This window comes from Erythrolamprus reginae, chromosome 2 (genome assembly GCF_031021105.1).
Source record: "Erythrolamprus reginae isolate rEryReg1 chromosome 2, rEryReg1.hap1, whole genome shotgun sequence".
Lineage (NCBI taxonomy): Eukaryota > Metazoa > Chordata > Lepidosauria > Squamata > Dipsadidae > Erythrolamprus > Erythrolamprus reginae.
The window spans coordinates 327,312,296-327,338,088 of NC_091951.1; the positions used below are offsets into that span (position 1 = coordinate 327,312,296).

At 43.2% G+C, this 25,793-nt stretch overlaps 1 protein-coding gene across 4 annotated transcripts in view; it reads left to right on the forward strand.

Moving 5' to 3' along the window:
• Positions 1–25,793, forward strand: part of EMB (embigin) — a 196,198-nt gene that overhangs the window by 150,874 nt on the left and 19,531 nt on the right. For all 4 annotated transcript variants that reach the window (XM_070743368.1, XM_070743370.1, XM_070743371.1 and 1 more), the window contains 4 exons: positions 3,486–3,681; positions 7,194–7,282; positions 22,567–22,706; positions 23,502–23,784. In XM_070743368.1, the coding sequence (XP_070599469.1) occupies positions 3,486–3,681; positions 7,194–7,282; positions 22,567–22,706; positions 23,502–23,784 (708 nt within the window). The remainder of the gene's footprint in view (positions 1–3,485; positions 3,682–7,193; positions 7,283–22,566; positions 22,707–23,501; positions 23,785–25,793) is intronic.

A 25,793-nucleotide genomic window follows, 5' to 3' on the forward strand; every position in this document is an offset into this window, starting at 1 on the left:
TCGCGTTGATGGATGATCTCTGGCGGGCCTGGGACAGGGGTTTATCCTCTGTCCTGGTGCTCCTTGACCTCTCAGCGGCTTTCGATACCATCGACCATGGTATCCTTCTGCACCGGCTGGAGGGGTTGGGGGTGGGAGGCACTGTCCTTCAGTGGTTCTCCTCCTACCTCTCTGGCCGGTCGCAGTCGGTGTTAGTGGGGGGGTCAGAGGTCGACTCCTAGGTTTCTCCCTTGTGGGGTGCCTCAGGGGTCGGTCCTCTCCCCCCTGCTATTCAACATCTACATGAAACCGCTGGGCGAGATCACCCAAGGACATGGGGTGAGGTATCATCAATATGCGGATGATACCCAGCTTTACATCTCCACCCCATGCCCAGTCAACGAAGCGGTGGAAGTGATGTGCCGGTGCCTGGAGGCTGTTGGGGCCTGGATGGGTGTCAACAGACTCAAGCTCAACCCGGATAAGACGGAGTGGCTGTGGGTTTTGCCTCCCAAGGACAACTCCATCTGTCCGTCCATCACCCGGGGGGGGGGGAATTATTGACCCCCTCAGAGAGGGTCCGCAACTTGGGCGTCCTCCTCGATCCACAGCTCACATTAGAAAAACATCTCTCAGCTGTGGCGAGGGGGGCGTTTGCCCAGGTTCGCCTGGTGCACCAGTTGCGGCCCTATCTGGACCGGGACTCATTGCTCACAGTCACTCATGCCCTCATCACCTCGAGGTTCGACTACTGTAATGCTCTCTACATGGGGCTACCTTTGAAAAGTATTCGGAAACTTCAGATCGTGCAGAATGCAGCTGCGAGAGCAGTCATGGGCTTACCTAGGTATGCCCATGTTTCGCCATCACTCCGCAGTCTGCATTGGCTGCCGATCAGTTTCCGGTCACAATTCAAAGTGTTGGTTATGACCTTTAAAGCCCTTCATGGCATTGGACCAGAATATCTCCGAGACCGCCTCCTGCCGCACGAATCCCAGCGACCGATTAGGTCCCACAGAGTGGGCCTTCTCCAGGTCCCGTCAACTAAACAATGTCGGTTGGCGGGCCCCAGGGGAAGAGCCTTCTCTGTGGCGGCACCGGCCCTCTGGAACCAACTCCCCCCGGAGATTAGAACTGCCCCTACTCTTCCTGCCTTCCGTAAACTCCTTAAAACCCACCTTTGCCGTCAGGCATGGGGGAACTGAAACATCTTCCCCTGGGCATGTTTAATTTATGTATGGTATGCTTGTGTGTATGTCTGTTAGTATATGGGGTCTTTTTTAAATCTTTAATATTTTAAATTGTCAGATTATTTATGATTTGTTTCCACGTGTTGTGAGCCGCCCCGAGTCTTCGGAGAGGGGCGGCATACAAATCTAAGTAATAAATAAATAAATAAATAAATAAATAAATAAATAAATAAATAAATAAATAAATAAATAAATAAATAAATAAATAAATAAATAAATAAATAAATAAATAAATAAATAAATAAATAAATAAATAAATAAATAAATAAATAAATAAATAAATATTTATCTATCTATCATCTATCCCACCCTCCCACCAATTCATGATTGTTGATTCATGTTGTAAGAGAAATCTTTCCTCCAAAAGTTGCCTATTATTTTCTGTTCAATGATGGGAGCTGGGTAAGAGACAGCTGTAGATGCAGTCATGCTTTGCTGGTGATGGACATGTAGACATCTGATAGAAACCATAATATTAGGCATGTCATTAGATGTTATTATAAAAATTGTGCATATTATGTAATTTGATTTAATTAATTAATTTAATTTAATTAATTTAATTTAAATTCTTGTGAACCAGAGAGGGGCGGCATACAAATCTAATAAATTATTATTATTATTATTATTATTATTATTATTATTATTATTATTGATTTAATTTGAGCAGTGAGTTCATGATATGCATTATTCACTTCCCTTGCAGACTGCCAGGGATTAATAATTCTATACAGGGTGCATGACAAGTGAAAAAAAAATCTGTGGTTCAACCAGAGTCATGTTCATTTTAGTACATTATCTGAACTAATAGAAGGGAATATTTGTAGCTCAAGGTTAAACTGTTTCTCTCTGAGTTTGGTTGTAGTTGTTTTCTTTCTCAAACCAAAGAAATAATTACAGGATTGTGATTGTAATTTCTGAAAGTAAATGCATCTTAAAAAACCAATTAGATTTTTTTTCAGCTGTCATTCATTTTGGAAAACTATCGGTAGCTACCGTGCTGTGTCATTTTTGGTGTTTTCCTAAATTTAGATATCAGGAGGGAAAAATTAGATTGGGTTTATCTGGAACTGGTTCTCCTTGAGTTGTGGCAGGTTTCCAGATTCAAACTCAATAGCAAATTCTGATGAGAGCATGGGTTATGTCCACGGTTAAGCACAGGCTAAAAGGTAGCATGATAGTTAGAGATCAAAGGATAATCAGTAAGGCAATTGTTTTATGAATGAAATGTCAGCTGTACAATATTCGCCTGACATAGTCTTACTAAGGCCTTTTTAGAAGCCATGATTAAAATTCAATTTATTCTAGAGTATCTGTAATAAAAGAGCCGGGGTGGCGCTGCAGGTAGAGTGCTGTATTGCAAGCCACTGAAGCTGACTGTAGATCTGTAGATCAGCGGTTCAAATCTCATCACTGGCTCAAGGTTGACTCAGCCTTCCATCCTTCCAAGGTGGGTAAAATGAGGACTCGGTTTGTTGGGGGCAATATGCTAGCTCTGTTAAAAAGTGCTATTGCTAGCATGTTGTAAGCCACTCTGAGTCTAAGGAGAAGGGTGGCAATAAATGAATGAATGAATGAATGAATGAATAAACAAGTAAACAAGTAAGCAAGCAAGCAAACAAGCAAATAAATAAGTAAACAAACAAACAAACAAACAAACAAACAAATAAATAAATAAATAAATCTGAAACATAAGGCTAGCATGCAGTATTGGGCTCATGGGTGGACGGTGGGGTAGGAAAAATGGAGGTTTGCATGCACCTCCACATCTCTGATGCATGCATGCCCATACAAGATTTGGCTTCTGCACATGTGCAGGAAGCCAAATCTCACGTGAGGATGCTCCCGCGTGTGAGATTTCACCGATTTTCAATGTTTTTTTGCTTAGTAGAAGCAAAAAAATGCCAAAATGTTGGCAAAATCTTGCATGCACGAGTGTCCTCGTGTGAGATTTGGTTCCTGCATATGGGCAGAAGCCAAATGTCATGTAGACGCACACTCATCAGGGAGGTGGAGCTGTGCACGCAACCACACCATTAGCGGTGGTGACAGAGAACGCCCTCCTGGTGGCATGCAATATTTTAAAAAAGCTAAAACTTCTAATTGCCAAATTCATCTTAATGTGTCCATTGTTTTGAAGCTAATAGTTGACCCAAAAGTTATTTGAGTGATACAATTATTGTTGTTGTTTTTGTCATCACTGTTTGCAACTCTTTTCTTTTAATCGGGGAAGTATTATCTCTTAACTATTTCCCATAGGAAGCGCCAAAGTTTCTCAAACAAAAAGTATCACATTAGACAGTCCAGCTGAACTTGAACTAATGTGTAGCTTGGTCATCAGTAGAGAAACAGACGCGACAAAAATGGAGACTGTTTGGAACTCAGAAAATGAAACTTTCAACCCAGAGACCATCAGGAGGAATGAAACTCGCTCCAAATGGTGCACTCGATATACGTAAGTGTTTTTATGTTACATGCTGGCATAGCTTAAGATAGAGAGGACCAATCTTTTAGTATGGAGGGGTGGCATACAAATCTAATAAACTATAACTATAACCCTAGGAGGTGCACCTGCAGTGGCTAAAAGACGGTCATGTTGAACTGCTTTATAAATCTTTAGTAAGACCACACCTAGAATATTCACCACATTACTAACAAAAATAAAAATAAATAAATTTTGAGAGTCCAGAGACTTTGGAAAAAGTGCAGAGAAGAGCAACTAAGATGATTAAAGCCTGGAGACACAAAACATATATAAGAACAGCAGGACTTGGGTATGGCAAGTCAAAAGAAAGAAGGACTAGGGCAATGCTTCTCAATTATTTTATGTTATGCCACCCCCCCAGGAAGAAGTAAACACTTCACACACAGACACCAACTCTCCGCCGGGACAATTGTTTGCAATATTCAGCACATTTTCACTGAAAAAACTCCAGTGATTTGGGGTGTAATGTGTTTAAGTGACGCCCTAATTTATTTGGCTTCATGCTGTCCACTGCCAACATTTTTAGACACAGTAAACATACCGATCTTTCCTCAACTCCCACCATAGTCACAGTGGAGCCAAGCACTACATACGCTTCATCATATTTCCTCATCTTAGCTTTCAGGAGACTTACGTTTGTCTCATTATCTCTGTCTCTCTCCTCCTTTCTTTTCATCCCTGTTAAATATTTTTCCATGGTGTCTCTTAAGGGTTTGTTATCTGCACTTCATATCTCTTGCTCTGCACTGTATGCTATTGTTTGGTGCAAAAAACCCCTATCCCCTGCAACAAAAAAACACGTTCCCCGGGGTCATATGCCCCCCCGGCATTGTTCTGTGCCCCCCTGGGGGAGGACACCTCACTATTTGAGAAGCATTAGACTAGGGGGATTACATCATAGCAGTGTTCCAATATTTGCATGAGCTGTGATGACACAGAGGTTAGAGAGCAGTACTGCAGGCTAGTTTTGCTGGCTGCCGGCTGCCTGCAATTTGGCAGTTCAAATCTCGCCAGGATCAAGGTTGGCTCGGCCTTCCATCTTTCTGAGATTTGTAAAACGGTGACCCAGATTGTTAGGGGACAATATGCTGACTCTGTAAATTGCTTAGAAAGGGCTGTAAAAGCACTCTGAAGTGGTATATAAATCTTAAGTGCTATGACTATTTGAGAGGCTGCCACAAAGAAGAGTGGGTCAGTTTATTTCCCAAAGCACCAGAGGGGCAGGACAAGAAGCAATGATTGGAAACTAATCAAAGAGAGAAGCAACCTGCAATTAAGGAGAAACTTCCTAACAGTAAGAACAATTAACCAATGGAAAAATTTGCCTTCAGATGTTTTTTTCAGACGTTTGGCAATTTTTATGAAAAATCAGGACAGCCACTTGTCTGAAATGTATAGGATCTCTGCTTTAGCAGGGGCTTGGACTAGAAGACCTCCAGGGTCCCTTCCAGCTCTGTTCTGATGGAAAGAATTGTGCTTGCTATATTAAAACCTATAGTTTGATTTAACTTTTGGAAGGTGCATTTTCAGCTAAGCAATTTAAGAACTGTAAGCGACTTCAGACTAAAGGTTGAGGACTTCAAGTTTCTTTCCAGTTACTTGACTGAGGCGGGATACTGATCAACTATGCCCAGAGAAGGTGGTGCAAACTTAACATAATAACATAATAAAGGGCTTGAGAGAAAAAAAAAATAAGAAAATACAGTTGGAGATGTTGACTTTATTGTAGAATGGTACAATAATGCCTTTCAGTTCCTGGGTTAAGAACATTCCTCAGAAGTTTCCTTTGACTAAAAGAAAAAACGGCAAAGGGCCTTGTCCTTCCTTAAGCCAATAAGCATCACAGTGATTTATGAACTGTTGAAGTTACACTTTATAACTATCCAGCTTGTTTCCAGTGGTTTCCAGCAATTCAGAAAAAAAATTGCACGGTTTTAGTGATTCGTCAGCTTTAGAAAGGAGAATGCTATCCACCATTTTGAGTAAAGGTGGGTGGAGGGCGCAATTTGTAAGAACAAGAACAAGCTCAAAATAAGAACAAGCTCAAACAAGAACAAGCTCAAACAAAAAGAATGAATGGAATTTGTTCTTAACCTAGTACAGTGGTACCTCTTCCTAAGAACGCCTCTACTTATGAACTTTTCTAGATAAGAACTGGGTGTTCAGGATTTTTTTTGCCTCTTCTTAAGAACTATTTTCTACTTACAAACCCGAGCCTACGAAACTATAATCGGAAAAGGCAGGGAGAAGCCTCCCTGGGGCCTCTCTAGGAATCTCCTGGGAGGAAAGAGGGCCGGAAAAGGCGGGGAGAAGCCTCCGTGGGGCCTCTCTAGGATTCTCTTGGGAGGAAATAGGGCCGGAAAAGGCGGGGAGAAGCCTCCATGGGGCATCTCTAGGAATCTCCTAGTTACTATAGGTAATCCTTGATTTACAACATTCATTTAATGACTGTTCAAAATTTAGTTTTGGCACTGAAAAAAAGTGATTTATAATGGATTTTCACACTTAACAGCCATTGCAACGGACAGTGTATGTGTGGCCAGCTTGACATCACTCATATCAGGGCGGCCCCCTGTGGTAGCCAAGTCCAAAGGCAGGACTTCCCTCCTCTCATCTCCCTCCCTCCCTTTTTTTCCTTCCTTCTTTTTTCCTTTACTCTTCCTTCTCTTTTCTTCTTTCTTTTCCTCTTTTCTTATTTTTCCTTCCTTTCTCTCTTCCCATCTTTGTCTTTGTCTTTATTCTTTTCCTTTCTCCTTTCCTGTCCTTTCTTGCAGGCTCAAATGCAAAAGCAAACATTTCTCCTTTTGTTTTGTTTTAAGTTTGTTTTGCTAGCCTTCTGCCAGTAAAAACAGACACGTGGCACCCCGAGCTTCATTTTTTCTGGCAAAGGCACCATGGGCCGGTCCTTTGCTGTTTCCAGGTTAGCCCCATGGGCCAGATCTAAGCACTCTCTGGGCTAGATCTGGCCAATAGGCCTTGAGTTTGACCCCCCTGGATTAGAGGATGACTGGGGACCTATACATCGGTAGTTATTTGAACTGTGAAAATCCTTTTGGATATTCATATCGCAGCTATCATAAATTTGTATCTATTTCAACAAGCTGCTTGCATGTCAACATTTATCAATCCAGAACATTACTATTATAGATACTGCTAAAACAAAAAAGGAACACTCAAAGAACACATCCTAGGTCTGAATGAATGAAAAATTCTCATTGAATACTTTGTTCTGTACAAAGTTGAATGTGCACAACAGCATGTGAAATTGATTGTCAATCTGTGTTGCTTCCTAAGTGGACAGTTTGATTTCACAGAAGTTTGACTTATTTGGAGTTATTTTATGTTGTTTAAGTGTTCCCTTTATTTTTTTGAGCCGTGTATTTTTTCAAAAGCTGTTTTCATATTGTTTTTATTTGTTTTTACTTTTTTATTTCGTAGCTCAATAATACTTATTATGTATCGATTGCTTATCTATTTTTAAGGATAAAAGTCAGAAATGAAGACCAGATGAGGAATTACACATGTGTTTATAAAACTACGCCAGAAATAACGGCTACGTTTGTTTTAGAAGGTAAGATCCAAGAATTTACCCTTTAAAAACTCTTCCCAAACAGCGCCATTTATCAGCAAGCCAGAGAATCAGATAATTGGCCCCTGTGTTTTCTGCTCTGCTATATTAACATCCCAAAGGAGCTTTTTCCAAAAAGGCAATTGGACATTCTTTTTTTTTTTTGGGGGGGGGGGGGGAATGTTTTTCTTTGAAAACATTTTGCTTCTCATCCAAAAACCTTCTTCAGTTCTCCTGAGGTTTTATGAACTGAAGAAGCTTCTTGGATGGGAAGCAAAATGTTTTCAAATGAAAAACAAAAACAAAAAAAAGTCAGTTGACTTTTGAAAAAAAGCATGTTTGGGATAACCATGACCTAGATGGCAAACCTATGGCACAGGTGCCACAGGTGGCATGCGGAGCCATATCTGCCGGCACACGAGTCGTTGCCCTATGTCAGCTCCAATGTACATGTGTGTGCCGGCCAGCTGATTTTTGGCTTGCACAGAGGATCCGGGAGGGTGTTTTTGACTTTCAGAGAGCCTCCAGGGGGATGGGGGAGGGCATTTTTATCCTCTCCCAGCTCCAGGGAAGCCATTGGAGCCTGGGCAGGGCAAAACACAAGAAGTTGGGAAACAGGATGTTTCAAACCTCCAGAGGGCCTCTGGGGGGTGAGAGAAACTGTTTTCGCCTTCCCGAGGCATTGAATTATGGGTGTGGGCACTTGCATATGGACAATAGTGTGCACACATGCTCTTTCAGCACCCAAGGAAAAAAATGTTCGCCATCACTGACCTAGATGATTGAGAATCTCCCTAGACGCATGATGGCGAACCTATGGCACGTGTGTCACAGGTGGCACATGGAGTCATGTTGGTTGGCATGTAAGGTGCCACCCTTTTTCAACTCTAGTGCGCATGAGTGCACTGGCGGCTGGTTTTCAGCCTTGGAAAAGGCCATTTTGCCCTTTGGATGCTGAAGCCCTGGAAGCAAAAAAACCCCACTTAACGGTTTGTCCGTTAGGTGTATTTTTCCCCCCACCTCTGGGCAGTGGTGAGTTCCTACCAGTGTGATCCAGAGTGCCGCATTGGTAGGAATCCACTAATGTAATTTGCAGTGATTTTTTTTCTGGCACCCTCCCGCCCACCCTCGTCTTAATGTTGACCTTTATTCTTTATCTGAAGCACAGCTGAGAAGCTCCTTTCCAGGAGATGCCAGAAATAGAATAGAATAGAATAGAATAGAATAGAATTTTATTGGCCAAGTGTGATTGGACACACAAGGAATTTGTCATGGTGCATATACTATCAGTGTACATAAAAGAAAAAGATACATGTGTCAAGAATCATGTGGTACAACACTTAATGACTGTCATAGGGGTCAAATAAGCCAGTGTTTCCCAACCTTGGCAACTTGAAGATATTTGGACTTCAACTCCCAGCGTTCGCTGGCTGGGGAATTCTGGGAGTTGAAGTCCAAATATCTTCAAGTTGCCAAGGTTGGGAAACACTGAAATAAGCAATGAAGAAACAATAAATTGAATCAATAAAAAAAAAAATCACCAAAAATTGCATCATCAGTGGGTTCCTATTATTGCGGCTCTCTGGACCGCATTGGTAGGAACCCACCACTGCCTCCGGGGCTTCAGAAAGGTCTGTGCACATGAGTAAGGGGCAACGTGGGGCCTGTGGGGGGAGGGAAGTGGGGTGGGCACATGAACGCATGCTAGCAAGCCCACCCCCTTTTGGCACACAAACTAAAAAAATGTTTGCCATCACTGCCATAGACTTTCAGTTCATTTAGGGACTGTTCAAAGTTACAACAGCAGTGAAATTGTGACTTACGACCATTTTTCATAATAAGAACCTTTCCAGCATCCCCATGATCATGTGATCAAAATTCGGAAGCCTGGCAACTGGTTCACATTTATGACCATTGCTGTGTTCCAGGGTCATGTGATCCCCTTTTATGATCTTATGACAAGCAAAGTCAATGGGGAACCTGGGTTCCCTTAACAACAGGGTTACTAACATATCAACTTCAGCGAGTCACTTAACAACTAAAGCAAGAAAGGTCATAAAATGAGGCAAAAAACACTTTAAAAATCTCACTTAACAACTAAAAGTTTGGGTTTAGTTGTCATAAGTCAAGGAGTAACTGTATTAATGTTATAAGCTTTCTACCATCCCAATTAAAAATTTAAATATGGTTAAAAGAAACTGGACCAATCACAGTAGTTCTCAGTGCTGTCATTATGCATTTTTTAAAAGCCTGGCAAAAAGTTTCTTGTAATGAATATGAAGCAATGGCAAATCAAACTAATATACGGGTACAGGTATGAAGGTCTTGCCATATTCGGGTTTCTTTCTGTGTAGGATTCAGATATTTCTGGTGACATTTCGACGAGGTCCCACTCGTCATCTTCAGGCTACTGCTTCTGTCCTTGTTCTAGGGCGAACACAGCGAGACCTGACCTGCCTTCCCTCTATAAATACTGGTGGGTGGGTGTGGTGTGATGGCTCAGCAGCTGCAATACCATGTTTCCCCTAAAATAAGACGTACCCCGAAAGTAAGGCATGTCAGAGGTTTTGCAAAATTTGCTAATATAAGGCACCCCCCGAAAATAAGGCGTAGTCAAGTTTATATATGGTACGGTGGAGTTGGGGGCGGGGAGTGACGAAAGTGCGGAGGTGCCGCATGCTCTCCCCATCCCCCTGCCAGCCCATGGGTGGAAGGAAAGGGGGCCGCGGCCGCCTCCCCACAGTGCCTCCAGCCCCCTCACACCCCTGTCCTCTTGCCGCTGCCCCCCGCCCACTCGATCCGCCCCCTCTCCGGCTTTCTACGCCTCCCGCCTTGGGGCGTAACTTCTCCCACGGCGGTGGCAGCTGTGGCTTCTCCTCAACCGCGCTCCCAGCCAGGGGACTGCGAGAGGTTTTTCTCTGCGCGCTTCAGGAATGCCCGCCCCGCCCCTCTCGCAGCCCCTTCGCTGGGAGCGCTTTCATCCCGAGCTTTCAGCAAGGGGGCTAGAGTAGAGGCAGGGCAGGCATCCCTGAAGCGCTCGGAGAAAGCGCTCTCGCAGCTCCCTCGCTGAGAGAGAGAGAGCAACAGACAGAGCAAGATGGAAAGAGAGAGGGAGAGAGAAAGTAAGTGAGAAAGAGAGAGAGAAAGAGGGGGGAAGAGAGAGATAGCAAGAGAGAGAACAAGAGAGAAAAAGAAAGCAAGAGAGATAGAAAGAGTGAGAGAGAAAGAAAGCAATAGAGAGAGAGAGAGAAAGAAAACAAGAGAGAGAGAGAGAAAGAGAGAGAGAGCGAGAGAGAGCTTATTTGAGAAATATAAGGCACCCCTCGAAAATAAGACGTAGCACAACTTTTGGAGTAAAAATTAATATAAGACAGTGTCTTATTTTCGGGGAAACAGGGTACATATAGTTCTCATTAACCTGAAGGAGGAATTTTACTATACACCATCAAAATACCAAGTTCTTTTAAAACATAACTTAAAACATATCAAGACTGTTTCCTTTAAATCTAATTTCTTTTCTTTTTGTTCTTCATTTTAAGATTATTTCTGCCTCTCCTCAAATCTGCATCGAATGTCACAGCAGTTTTTATTGTTGCTGTTCCTTTTTATTGACAATACAGTATCATCCGATGTAAAATGGTATTTCACTCAGGATGCAATGTGATGAATTATTGAGATGACTAAATATAGAACGATGATGCAGATTAATGGACTATACCCATTAAATATTAATTATTTATTGCCCTTTATATACAGTCACTTGCTACTGATTTTGAAAACCGAACAAATGCATTTTGAAAAACCACTGCTGGGACTGTAAATATATTCACTTTCAATGGGGAGAAAAATTATACCACTTGTCTCTTTTGCAAAATGATATTTTGTAGGATTAGAGGTTTGGCATTGTACCATTTAAATGTGAGTCTAACACCTAAGACCTACCATATTTTTCGGTGTATAAGACACACCTTTTTCCTCCCTAAAAGGAGGCTGATAATTTGGGTGTGTCTTATATTCTGAATGTAGCTTCCCCCCCCCAACCCTAACTAGCTGCTGACGATCTTCCCAGCTCTTAACTTGCAGGCTCTTTCATTGTTTCTCTCTGTGAAGAATGTTTTCCAAGCCCTAAGTCTTTGCAGGTTTTTTTTCATTACTCTAACTTGCTCTGAGTAAGCTTCTTTCCAGCCTTAACCAGGTGCCAACAATGTTCCCAGTTTTTACCGGCTTGCAAACTCTTTCATTGTTACTCTGCCAAGAATGTATTCCAAACACTTTTTTTGTAGAGTTTTATTTCATTACTTTACTTGGTCCAAATGTTTTCTTCCAGCCCTAACCAGGTACTATTAATATACCCAAGCTCTTTCATTGTTACTCTCTGCGAAGAATGTTTTCCAAGCCCTAAGTCTTTGCAGGGTTTTTTTCATTACTCTAACTTGCTCTGAGTAAGCTTCTTTCCAGCCTTAACCAGGTGCCAACAATGTTCCCAGTTTTTACCGGCTTGCAAACTCTTTCATTGTTACTCTCTGCCAAGAATGTATTCCAAACCCTGTTTTTGTAGAGTTTTATTTCGTTACTTTACTTGGTCCAAATGTTTTCTTCCAGCCCTAACCAGGTACTATTAATATACCCAAGCTCTTTCATTGTTACTCTCTGTGAAGAATGTTTTCCAAGCCCTAAGTCTTTGCAGGTTTTTTTCCCCATTGGTCTAACTTGCTCTGAATGTTTATTTCCAGCTGCTAATGATGTTCACAGCTCTTACCTGCTTGCAAGCTCTTTCATTGTTAATTTTAAGCCCTTAACCAGGGGATAAAATAATGGGCTGAAGCTGACCAGACTAAGGATGCTTGCCTTAGTCTTAGTCTTAGAATACCTGGTAAGCAGATTCTTTTCCCTATTTTCCTTCCCAAAAACTAAGGTGTGTCTTATATTCCAGTGCATCTTATATTCTGAAAAATACGGTAATCAAGAATCTAGGACCTAAGACCTAATCAAGCATCAGACACCCAAGAATTCAACTTCACTGCTCTTTTAGTTAGTTCTTGAAGCCTGAGGTTGTTACAACCCCAAGGGAATGTCTGATCTGAGTAGTTTCCTACAAAGCGGTACTCATTTGCAGAAACAGCTAAACATTTTCAAACTCATTTGCAATATCCTGGTAGGCAAAGCTCTATCACTAAGAAAAATGCTTTATTGTCATGATAACATGGACATTTAGAAATATAAAATTGAGTATGGAAGGATGAAATATCAACACTGATCATCGGGGATGTTTAAAATTGCCCGTCTATATGATAATCTGTATACTGTAGTTTTGGCAGTAGAACTGCTGCGAAAGTTTTAAATCAAGAAGAATGTAATGGGTTGTTGTGTTTCTATCATCCTCACATAATTATGACTATGTATTCCATATGCATTTGTTCGTTCCATTGCTTATTGTGAGTCATAAAACAGCGCATGTTAAGAAGGAAAATTTCATTAGGATAAAAAAAGATACAATATTACACTCTGAAGCCGAATGTTAATCAGACTGGAAAGTGGTAATGATCAGATGCATTTTATTTCATGCTGTATTTGTTCAGCTGTAATCTATCAATGAGACACGAGCAATATATTTCACACTGCTATATTTTGTGGCTGGGTAATGGTGTGAGCAAAATAAATTTGCTCAAACCAGGATGTTCTAAATGTTTCTTCATACTTGCCTTTGGCAAGCTCAAAGTTGTTGGTTTTTTTCTTCTCTCCTCTTGGTCAGGAATTTTAACAGTTAGTTTGCAAAAAATGTTTTTTTTTCTATTTTTGCTTCCTTGTTGTTTTTGAACAAGAAAAGTAGCAGAAATTAGGTTTCCACGGTTATTGGCTTCTGGTACAAAAAGCTTGGGTTAAATTTAATTATCTGCATAATGGTAAAAATATTCAGGCCATTGTAGAAGAACCCCATTTAACTGGGAATGAAACATAACTTGCAAGCATGGTCCTTTCTTAACATATAATGGCAAATTTCTACCCTAGTAGGAAATGATATAGTGTAATATAAATGATATAATATAATGATATATCATTAGCAATTAACAATCATTTTAATTTTGAGTTATTTCCATGTGATTTAATTGCCAGGAATGTTTTGAACCATCACATTATTTCCAGATAGAGCCAGGGACATTATTTCCATATAAATTATTAAGTGTGTAAGACAAAATCTGCCTTGAGCCTACTGCCAATAGCTAAACGTTTGTATAAAATAAAGTACACTGAATAACATTTTAACCTTCACCCTTAAAATTGTATTTTATGATCTAGAGCAGAATAGACAAGTTTCATGCAGCCAAGGCCCCTTTGCTAATTATTTTGGCATGCTTGCCTGATTGCTCTGATCAGTGAAGGGCTGCAAAAAGATTTTACTACCACACTGTGGACATGGCTTATTTTGTGGGTGTGGCCTGCTGGCCATGTGACCAGGTGGGAGTGGCTTGGTGATCATGTGACTGGGGGGATGGCTTAAAGGTCATGTGACTGGCTTAAAAATGGCCAACGTAACTCACGTCAAGGGTTTGGGTTAGGGTTAGGATGCCTGGCCTCTCCTCACCTCAAAGAGATACAATTTCCCTATCTATTTACTATTACTGAACATCCAAAATATACTATTTAATTCTATGTGTATAATACATTCATATTACACATAGGACCACAAAAAATATACATTAACTACTGTTGTGGTTAGCTCTGGCCCAGCTCCTGCCCCAAGGAATGTGGAGGTGGATGTGGGGGAGACATCCACATGCCGCAGGCCTGTTTTGCTCCCAGTGGAATCTGCCAACGAAGTCTCCTCTGACCAAGGAGGCGTGAGTGACAGGGAGGATAGGAGTTTGGCAGACAGCCCAGGAGGAGATCAATCATCTGTATCATCCCTGGATTCTGAACAAGAATTAATGACACATCCATGCATGCGTAGAGTGATGCATAGGAGACAACAACTGAAGGATTATTACAAGAGAAAATGAGGCCACCTGTGGTTGAGTGGGGCTGCTGTAATTAGTGCTACAGATAAAAGTGCAGCCTGGTGTTTTAGCCTCATGGCAGTTTATCTGATTCATTGTTTCGTCAAGATCGTGGTTTTTGTGCTGTTCAAGATTGTGTGTGGACTCTCTGGACTTTAGAATTGGACTCAATTTCCCAGTTATTGGATGAGCAATTGGATTGCATTTAACCTGTGCCTTATGTGTACCAGAAAATCCCTTTGACATTTAAAAAGGGAGCTGTTTCTGTTTTTCTGTTTAGAAAAACTTTTGGGTTTTCCTTTTATCGTGTGGTGTGTGTCTTCCTGGACTAATTACCCTGTAATTACGGGCGGTTGAAACACGCCGGCAAAACAACTACTATATAAACTGTATGTGTATGTATCCACATACACGCACGCATAGCTCTTCTAAAATTTTACACATTCAACCTCATTTAATGCAATAGGAAAAACATACGCAGAGCCCGGAAAGGAAAATAAGAAAATAAATAAATAAAAATTCTACTGGTTCTGCGTACCTGACCATACCTGTAGGAGCCCATCACTGGCTCTGATACAACAAAACAAAACAAAAACACCTTTTGTGGGTTTTCAACGTGTCTATATAAAATCCTTTCAAATTCCCCAAATGCAACAGAGAAGAGAAATAATCTATACAAGAGGATAGATTGGTGGATTCAGGTAGCTGCAGAAGCAGCTTTTCTCATAATACTATATATTGAATTCCTCTCACTTCTGCCAGTGGCACTTTGCTTCTGTTCCTCTCAATTCTAGCTGTGTCAAGGGAGCAAACTATCCGTTGTATATAAGAAGATCCATATTAGTCTTCTGAAAGCCTATAACAGAGGTCCTCAGGCTTGGCAACTTTAAGACTTGTGGACTTCAACTCCCAGTCGCTGGCTGAGGAATTCTGGGAATTGAAGTCCAAATATCTTCAAGTTGCCAAGGTTGGGAAACACTGCTCCAGCCAGCATAGTCCTGGTTAGAAGGAAATGAACTTCAAATAATCTTTTCTGCTATTTTCACCACTGTTTGCATAGCTTTCAAGTCTGGAACAGTAACGCTTCCAAACCACATAGGATTGTAATGCAACAGCCATGGAGTTAACTTTGAAGAGTGTTTGGAGACTGCAAATAGTGCAGAATGCAGCCACACGAGCTATTGTGGGTCCTCCAAGATTTGCCCACATTTCAACATCACACCGTGAGCTGCACTGGTTGCAGATTGGTCTTCAGACACAATTCAAAGTGTTGGTTATGACCCCTACATGCAGGGGTGGGCTACCCCCCATTTGGGGGGAACACAGTGGAGTAGCGAAAATGGAGCTCCACCCCAGAGCACCCAATTTGCACTGAAAGATGTTGACGGAAAATGCAGAGCGTCCTGCATAAGCCACGCCCACAGTGTGGTAGTAAAAATTTGGTAGCCCTTCACTGCCTACATGGCTTAGGACCAGATTACCTATGGGACCATCTTTTGCCTCATGTATCCCAGTGCCTGGTTAGGTCCCATAGAGTCGGCCTTCTCCAGGCTAGGCAATATCGTCTGGCTGGACCTAGGGAAAGAGCCTTCTCTGTGGTGGCCCCAGCCCTTTGGAATGACCTCCTTCCGGAGATACATACTGCCCCCTCCCTCCTGGTCTTTCGCAAAATTTTGAAGACTCACCTCTGCTGGCAGGCATGGGGGGGCCATGAGTGCTGAGACCTAACTCCGGCCGATTTTATGCGTGGCTAGACCCAGTTGGGTTGAATGTTGTTAAAACTTTAAGTAGAGTTAATGTCAATGTTCCCTCTTAATTTTTTTTCAGTGTGGGGGGAAAGGTATAGTGTCTGAGCGACAGTCCCTTTGGGTCTGGGCGGCATAGAAAAATAAATAAATAAATAAATAAATAAATAAATAAGAAAAACATTCCCTTCTTTTTTTATTAAAAGAAATTAATAATAAAACAAAACCAAAATCTATTACTATTATTATCTTCTCTTTTTCCATCCCTTTCTCCTCCCCCCTTGTGTGTGTGTGTGTGTGAGAGAGAGAGAGAACTCTTGAACCATTTACAATTAGAGGTGAGCTATTGGAAATGGTTCAAGAGTTCACACACACACACACACACACACACACACACACACGGCTGGGGTTTTTTCCCTCTGTTATTATTTGGGTGCTTTTTACCATATGCTTTAAATCAAGAGTCATTTCTCTCTCCCCCTCTTGCTCTCTCTCTCTCTTTCTCTCTCTCTATTGCTTTCTTTCTCTCTCACTCTTTCTTTCTTTCTATCTCTCTTTCTTTCTCTTCTCTCTCTTGCTATCTCTCTTTCCCCCCTTTCATCTCTCTCTCTCTTTCTCTCTTGTTTTTTTCTCTCTCTCTATTGCTTTCTTTCTCTTCTCTCTCTTGCTATCTCTCTCTCCCCCCCTTTCTCTTTTTCTCTCAGCAGCGGCATTGGGCAGTAACCGTGGGGCAGCGGCAGCGTGATCAGCTGTGAGGCGGAGCTCCAGAACGGAGGCACCGACGGCGAGGGGGCTGCGAGAGCGCTTTCTCAGAGCGCTTCGGGAACGCCTGCCCTGCCTCTAATGCAGCCCCCTTGCTGGAAGTCTGGGACGAAAGCACTCCCAGCGAAGGGGCTGTGAGAGGGGCGGGGCGGGCATTCCCGAAGCGCACGGAGAAAGCCCTCTCTCGCAGCCCCCTGGCTGGCAGTGCTTTTATCCCACAGCCACCACCACTGCGGGAGAAGTCGCGCCCCAAGGCAGGAGGCGGCGGAGGAGGAGAGGGGGCAGATCGGGCGGGCGGGGGGCAGGGCCGAGAAGCCAGGGGCGCGTTTGGCTGGAGGCACCATGGGGAGGCAGGGGCGCCCGCAGCTCCCTTTCCTCCTACTGCTGCACCTCCCCCCCCACGCCCCCCCCACAGGCTGGCAGGGGGATGGGGAGCGCGCGTCCATGGAAAAGGGTGCACAGGGGGGTATTTTGGGGTGCGCGCACACACACGTGCGCAGCTTACAGGGAACGGTGGTTAATGTAGTAATGAGGGTGAAGTGGCTTTGTACAGATTCGGACACGTAATTGAGGCTTTGCTTGAATTGCTTTATTCCAACATAAACATAACGTTAATACAACAGTCAGTATTCAACTGTCAAACCACCTCGGGGTTTCCCTATTTAACTACCAGCTGGCTGAGGAACGAACCAATGATTGTTCCTTATTTTCCCCGGTCGCTAGGTTACCGCCCCTCTCCCGGTGCCCTTTCCTGTTCTCATAACACTTCCTGTATGGAGCCTCTCTAGGCATCTCCTGTCGTTGGTACTCCCGGACATAACACTCCTCCCCCCTTACTCTGGAACATACATAATCCTTTAAGTAGGTTGGCTTCCGAACTATTCTACCCGAATGACGTAGTCCGTCTTCCCTTGCTACCTGACCTCGCGGAGGTTCGTGGATTTCTGGCTCTGCACTTAAAGGAATGGTAAACTGGGATGGAAGGTGAGTATCTACGTTACTGTCCAAGACCCCTGGATCTGCCATTTCCAAACGAACTTCATTATCCTCTCGCGGAATGGAACTATTATCTTCCATGAGTTTCTCTGCTTTGCGGAGACGGACCTGATCTAAGTGTCTACGCCATACCCTGCCATCCTCTAATTCAACTTCATAAGAACGAGGACCCGACATTTTCACTATGGTGGCCGGAACCCAGGTTGGACCTTCCCCATAAGCTCGGGCAAAAACCTGAGATCCTACTTCCAAATTTCTAGGAGGAGCTTCCGGCCACGGAGAATTGTTTTCGTACCATGGGTGTAACCTGTCCAAAATTATTCTTAATTTTCGACCCATAAGCAGCTCCGTTGGGGTTTTTTGAGTGGCCACACATGGAGTGGAATGCTGGGCCAATAACATCTCTGATAATTTCTTTGACCAAGACCCTTGTGGGAGTTTCTTAAGTGAATCTTTCACTGACCGTACCATTCGCTCCGCCTGTCCATTACTAGCCGGGTGCCACGGTGACATAAGGGCATGATGGATTCCCGCAGCCGCTAAGTAATTTTCAAATAGGACCGATGTGAACTGTGGTCCGTTATCCGACACCACAATATCTGGGTACCCGTGGGTTGCAAACAATGCATTCAATGCATTGATAACTGCAAATGATTGGGTAGAATGTAAATGCACCACTTCCAACCATTTTGAATGGGCGTCCACAACTATTAAAAAATTTTGACCCAGGAAAGGCCCAGCTAGATCAATATGGAGGCGAGCCCATGGGCCTACAGGAGGTTCCCATACTAGTGGTGGTGGTCTAGGAGGTGCGGGCCTGTTTTCTTGGCACCTTAGACATGCCTCTACACACTCTTCTATCTCGTCCACCACACGTAGTCTCGGGCTAGGCCTTTCATCCTTACAATTCCGGGGTGCTCCTTGTGGAGAAGACTTAGAACTTGGCGCCTAAGAGAGGGTGGAATAATTACTCTGGACCCCCTTAATAAAGAGCCCTTTTCCACTGATAATTCCGAATGGCACCTCCCATAACAGGAATATTCAGGTGCTTGCTCCTTTTTAGGCCACCCCCGGAGCACCCACTGTCTTACTATAGCCAACGTTGGGTCACGGCTTGTCTGTTTCGCTATCTCCGATGCGACTAAAACTAATGGACTCTCCTCAATGGCTAACACAGAGGACACTGGCGCCGGGTCATCCAAGATATCTGGAAGAGGACATCTACTTAGCGCATCGGCATGGGCAATGTGCTTTCCCGGCCGGTACACCAACCGGTAAGTATAGTTTGCTAAGAATATAATCCATCTCGCCATGCGGGGTGACAGAACTACAGGACTTTGGCGATTTCCTGCTAAAATTCCTAGTAGGGGTTGATGATCAGTTACAAGTTCAAATTTTCTTCCGTACAAATAATCGTGAAATCTTCGCACCCCTGCCACTAAGGCCAATGCTTCTTTGTCTATTTGCCCAAAGTTTTGCTCAGCCTTAGCAAGAGTTCTAGAAAAATACGCTAATGGGGCCTCCGACCCATTAGGAAGTCTATGACTTAACACAGCTCCTACTCCAAACTGGGAGGCATCACAAGTCAAAACCAATGGTAATGTTGGGGAATATTGAATCAATATAGTATTGGAGGTCAGAACATCTTTTACGGCCGCAAAAGCGGCCTCTTCTCTGGGTCCCCAGTGCCAATGTGTCTTACTATCTAATAACAGATGTAACGGTTCTGCTATTGATGCTTTGTGTGGAATGAACACAGCGTAGAAATTTAGCAATCCTAAAAAAGCTTGTAATTCCACTTTAGACTGAGGAGTAGGGGCTTCCCTGATGGCTCTGGTTTTCTCAGGGGTAGGATGAATACCTTGTCCATCCATTATAAACCCTAAGAATTCTACTTTAGTAACTCCCAACACACACTTACTCAATTTTAACTTCAAACCCTTCTCTTGAAATTTTGTTAAGACCGATTTAACTCTTGCTAATAATTCCGTCTCCGAGCAGGCGGATACTAGGACATCGTCGAAGTATGGCACGACCCCTTCCAATCCATAAAGCAGCCTCTCCATGAATCCCTGGAAAATTCCCGGGGCTATTGAAACCCCAAACTGTAACCTTCGGCAACGAAACACCCCTCTGTGTGACTATAGCTTGTGCTTCTGCAGTTTCACGGTCCACTGTAAGATGTTGGTAGGCCTGCGATAGGTCTAACTTCGCATACAAACTACCCTTCCCCAGTGAGTGCAGAAGACGCTGTACTACTGGAAGGGGATAAGAATGGTGGGCTAATGCCTTGTTTACGGTACATTTATAATCCGCACATATACGAATTCCTCCGTCCGCCTTTACTACAGTTACGACAGGAGTTTCCCATGCGGCTTGATCTGTTGGCTCTAAAACTCCCTGGGCTATTAACTTATCTAATTCCTCATCTACCTTTGGTCTGAGTGCCAAAGGTACTCGGCGGGGCTTTAAGCATAGTGCAGGCACTTTCGGATCCAAGCTGAAAGAAATAGGTGAACCGTTATAACAGCCTAGTTTCCCATCAAACACATCTGGAAATTCTTGGGCCAAGGTCATGAACGACGAAGCCCCCCTTACCATATTTATTCCCGTTACTTCTAGCCCCAATGCTTGGAACCAATCCAACCCCAATAGATTAGAAAAAGGCCCATCCACCACTATTAATGGTAATTGTCCCTTAAATTTTTTGAACTGAACGGCAAAGCGTCCTTCTCCTATAACTGGAATAGCGCGGCCTTGATAATCTCGCAGATTCAATCGGCATGGTAACAATCCGTTTTTTGACAATTTTGGAAAACACCGCTTAGCTGTAGACCACGACACCAGTGAGCAAGCCGAACCTGTGTCAACCTGCATGTTGCACGGCATGTGGCCCAGGCGAACAACCACTGTAATCTTTTCAGATGATGAGGAAGTTTCACTGACAACCGTAGACCTCTGCGATGGACGCGTGTAATAACGTTGCAATCTTGACGTCGGTAATTCGAGTCCTTGTAGTTCCCTCGTCCTCTGCTAAAGCTATTATGCTTCTGGCTTGAGGCTGTTGAAGGTTGCTGTCGGCGGAATTGACAGGCTCTGGCTATGTGGCCCCGTCCTCCGCATCTCCGACAAATAAAGTCTTTAAAGGGGCAATTTGATCTAAAGTGATCTCCTCCGCACCCTCTGCATGGAGATGGTGGTCGTCTAGCTCGCTCAACTGGCTGGACTTTGTTTCTTGCAACAGCTAATTTGCAGACCTCTTCTTCTTCTAACCCCAAAGACCTTTCAATGTCTTGTGGAATTTGTTTTGCATTAACATCAGGAAGTAATGTGGTGGCATTTACAGTGCTTTCCATCTCTGCTAATGACTGCATTGAGAGCTTGAAAGCCCTAGCCTCCGATAAAGCTGTCTTGAACGTTAAGTCTCTGATTGACAATAAACGGCGTTTTAAACGGCCGTCTCTTACACCAAAAACAAGTCGGTCTAGTAAATAATCTTCTAGGTTGTCAAACTCGCAGTATAATGCTGCGCATCAGAGAGCCGCTACAAAATCATTTATTGATTCTCCTTCTATTTGATTACGATGGTAGAATTTATATCTCCTGGCACAACGGGAAGGTGCTGGGTCATAATGTTCCTGGAGGGTATTTAAGAACTGCTGCCATGGAATGTCATGTATTGGGGTGGGGGCAAATAGGGCTCTTGCTGTTTTGAACATTTTGGCTCCACAGAACCCTAGAAAATATGCACGTTTCCTGTCGTCTGAGATTTCTGTGAACCCATTGGCAATAAGGAAACAGTCAAATCGGGCCACGTATGAATCCCATGTTTCACTCTTAGGGTTGAAAGGCAGAAAATTAAGTTGTGTAGACATCATTCCTTTTATTTAACTTAATTTCTTAGATTGTGTACTTGCATGGAAATCCTCATCGCCAATGAAGTGGCTTTGTACAGATTCGGACACGTAATTGCGGCTTTGCTTGAATTGCTTTATTCCAACATAAACATAACGTTAATACAACAGTCAGTATTCAACTGTCAAACCTCCTCGGGGTTTCCCTATTTAACTACCAGCTGGCTGAGGAACGAACCAATGATTGTCCCTTATTTTCCCCGGTCGCTAGGTTACCGCCCCTCTCCCGGTGCCCTTTCCTGTTCTCATAACACTTCCTGTATGGAGCCTCTCTAGGCATCTCCTGTCGTTGGTACTCCCGGACATAACAGAGGGTTAGTCAGTCAATGAATCAGACAAAATATAACAATATTATTATATACACAGAGGCAAAAATAGTAGTTACACAGTCCAATATCATACACATATAATCCTAATAATGGTTTGCAAACCAGATTATCGCACACAGCAGGTATACACACAGCAAATATAAATCTCTCTAGTACAAACTCCCCCAAGAGGAACATTGTTGGCTCCGTCTTAAGGCCAACAAGCACATGTCTCTTAAAGATACAGTCTTAAACTTACATTGTTAGCCTATGTATTGCAACACCCAACATATTTACATACTAACAAATGTGGATGATTGTGTTAGGATAAATGGGGCTTTAGATTTTTTTTTTATTTTAATATTAGATTTCTATACACTTGTACTGTATTTATTATGTTGTACGCCATCCTGAGTCGGTTAAGAAGGGCAGCATAGAAGGCTAATAAACAAATAAACAAACAGGATGATTTCAATCATCCCTGAATGGAAAGTGGGAAGGAAGGGGGAAGGAAAATTTGCTCTTCTTGTACGGCATTACAGTTCTCTCTCTTTTTTCTTTCCTTAGTGCCTCAAGTCCATATAAAGTCTGACCATATAATCAGTTACGTGGGTGACAGTGTGGTCATGACTTGTTATGTCGGCGATGGAAAAAACAACTTTAACCCAAGTTTTTGGATCTGGTATTCAAATAATGGAAGTGGAGAGGTAAAGTACTTTTTAGTTTATGGGAGGAATCCTACCACCCCCACCTCCTGCCCCCCCCATTATTTCAAGATACTTTTCAAGACATGTAATGTATGTATGTTTTTTGAATGATTATATTCATCACCCAGGGGGCTAGAGTCTAGTGGCCCCAGGCCTGCCAGCATAGATGAGTCTTCAGACTCTTATGGAAGGCGAGGAGGATGGGGGCAGTACCAATCTCTGGGGGAGCTGATTCCAGAGTGCCAGTGCCCCCACAGAGAAGGCTCTTCCCCAAGGTCCCGCCAAGCGACATTGACTAGTTGATGGGAGAAGGCTGACTCAGTGTGGGACCTAACCAGTTGCTGGGACTCATGCGGAAAGATGCCATGCAGGGCTTTATAGGTTTAAGTATTTACATATTTAAATATATAAATGAAGATTCTGAGAGGAAAAATTATAAGAGTGAAATAGATATGCGAAAAGCAAATTAAAAAACAAACCATCTTTGGGAATCTATGAACATTTGTTTCACAGTCTAGCTGGGATAAGATGGGGTCTATGATTTTTAATGTTACTGGGGCCTTTAGATTAATTAGTTAAATTAATTGGATTTAGGATATTTATATTGTTTCTTTTATATGTTATAAGCCACCCCGAGTCCTCAAAGAAATCAAAGAAAGGAAGAAAGGAAGGGAGGAAGGGAGGGAGGAAGGGAGAGAGAGAGAGAAAGAAAGAAAGAAAGAAAGAAAGAAAAAGAAATTTATAATAATTTATGAATGTGTGATGAAGATTCTTCCCCCTTTTTTCTTCTGTCAGGTGGTTATTAATTCTACCCTGATGCCAGAGAAGTACACCTTTATCGAGACACATGCAAACACAACCAAACTGAAGATCTTGGGTCTCTCTGAATTAGATACCAGTTCTTACAGGTGTAAAGCTGAATTTCCACTAGGTGAAAGCGAAGGAAAAGTGTCTCTCAAAGTCCTGACGTATTTGACACCTCTCAAACCATTTCTAGTAATAGCTGCTGAAGTTATCATTTTAGTGGCGCTCATTTTTATCTGTGAAGTGCTCTACAAAAAGAAAGGAACTAATACCGGTAAGATATGAAAGAACAACATATTCAAATATGCTTCTTTTAGTGGGCATTTTTGTGCAATAACAACGGGATGACATGAATGGCAAACCTCTGTTTATGACTGCAGTTTCTTGGGGATCTCAGAGGGTAAGGAACAGTAGTTAATTTCTTGCATTATGTCAGTGATGGCGAACCTATGGCACGGGTACCACAGGTGGCACGCGGAGCCATATCTGCTGCCACATAAGCCATTGCCCTATCTCAGCCCTAACATGCATGTGTGTGCCGGCCAACTGATTTTTGGCTCACACAGAGGCTCTGGGATGTTGTTTTGGCATCCATGGAGCCTCTGAGGTGATGGGGGAAGGCCTTTTTATCCTCCCTGAGGTCTAGGGAAACATTTGGAGCCAGGGGAGGGCAAAACATGAGCCTATGGGGCCCATCAGAAGTTGGGAAACTGGCCATTTCTGGCCTCCAGGGGATGGGAAAGCTGTTTTTGTCCTCCCCAGGCATTGAATTATGGGTGTGGCACTCATGCATGATGTGATAGTGTGCATGCACGCTCTTTTGGCACCCAAGGAAAAAAAAGGTTCGCCGTCACTGCATTATGTCATGCAGGCAGGGGTTCCAACCGGAATGCTTCTAGAGACCAGAATGGGTGCATGCGCGCCTGCTGGGCAGGGGCATGTATCCTCGCGCATGGTTCAGCTTCTTAGCATGCTCTGGAAGCCAAATCTTGTGTGAGGATGCCCATGCAAGTGAGATTTTGGCGATTTTCATATTTTTGCTTCTGCGCATGCGCGATGCCAAAAATGGCAAAAATTGGTGAAATCCTCATGTGAGACTTGGCTTCTGGCGCATGCGCAGAAGCTGAATCTTGCGCCAACGCACAGCTCCACCCATTGGACAGCTGGAGCTGCACATACAGCTGTATTTTCGCTGCCGGAACGGTGATCACCCCCTAGTTCCGGCTGCAACTCAAATTACTGATTTCATTATCACACAAATTATGCGGATAAACTAATTCGCTGAGCTATAATTTGTGCCATGCTATATGACGTGTAACGTCAATACGGCTTCTACCAGTAGCCTGTGCTGATATGTTGCCACCTCAACTTCTAAAATTCTTGAACCAGGATAGATACTGTAAGAGGAATTGTAACAGAATGGAACAGGCAAAGCTGCAATAAACCAGTGATGGCGAACCGATGGCATGGGTGCCACAGGTGGCACATGGAGCCATATCTGCTGGCATGTGAGCCATTGCCCTAGCTCAGCTCCAACATGCATGTGTGTGCCGCCCAGCTGATTTTTGGCTCACACAGAGTCTCTGAGAGGGTGTTTTGGGCTTCCAGGGAGCCTATGGGGGGCATGGGGCAAGGCATTTTTACCCTCCCCCAGCTCCAGGGAAGCCTTTGGAGCCTTGGAAGGGTGAAACACGAGGCTACTGGGCCCACCAAAAGTTGGGAAGCAGGCCTCCATGGAGTGCCTTCATGGAGTGTGGGAAGCTCTTTTTGCCCTCCCCAGGCATTGAATTATGGGTGTGGGCACTCACACAAGGGTGCCATCATTGCACTAAACCATAACAATAGATAAACCTTGTTCCCTCTGTTAGTTTTCTATTAGAATTTAAGAACAAATTTATAGGGTCAAATAACCTTTTATTCGCTGAGGACTGCATTTTATTTTCATGTGATGGATCCAGGTCTACATTTAAAAAGTTAACATAGTTCTTGGGAGCAAGAGGGGCACACACAACAAACTGTGGCTACACCATGACACAAATGACATGGTTTAGGTACAGTACGTGCACCAGACATCAAAACATAAGTGAAAGAAAAACCTTTATCTGTTGGACTTATATGCCGCCTTCTCCGGAGACTCAGGGTGGCTCACAACATATAAAAACAGTACAAAACCAATTCCAAAGCCCAATTATAAAACAATCTAAAAAACCCAAGCCCTAAAACCATTCAACTACACTCATTCACATCACAATCAGGCTAATAGCTGGAGCAGAATGTTAGAGC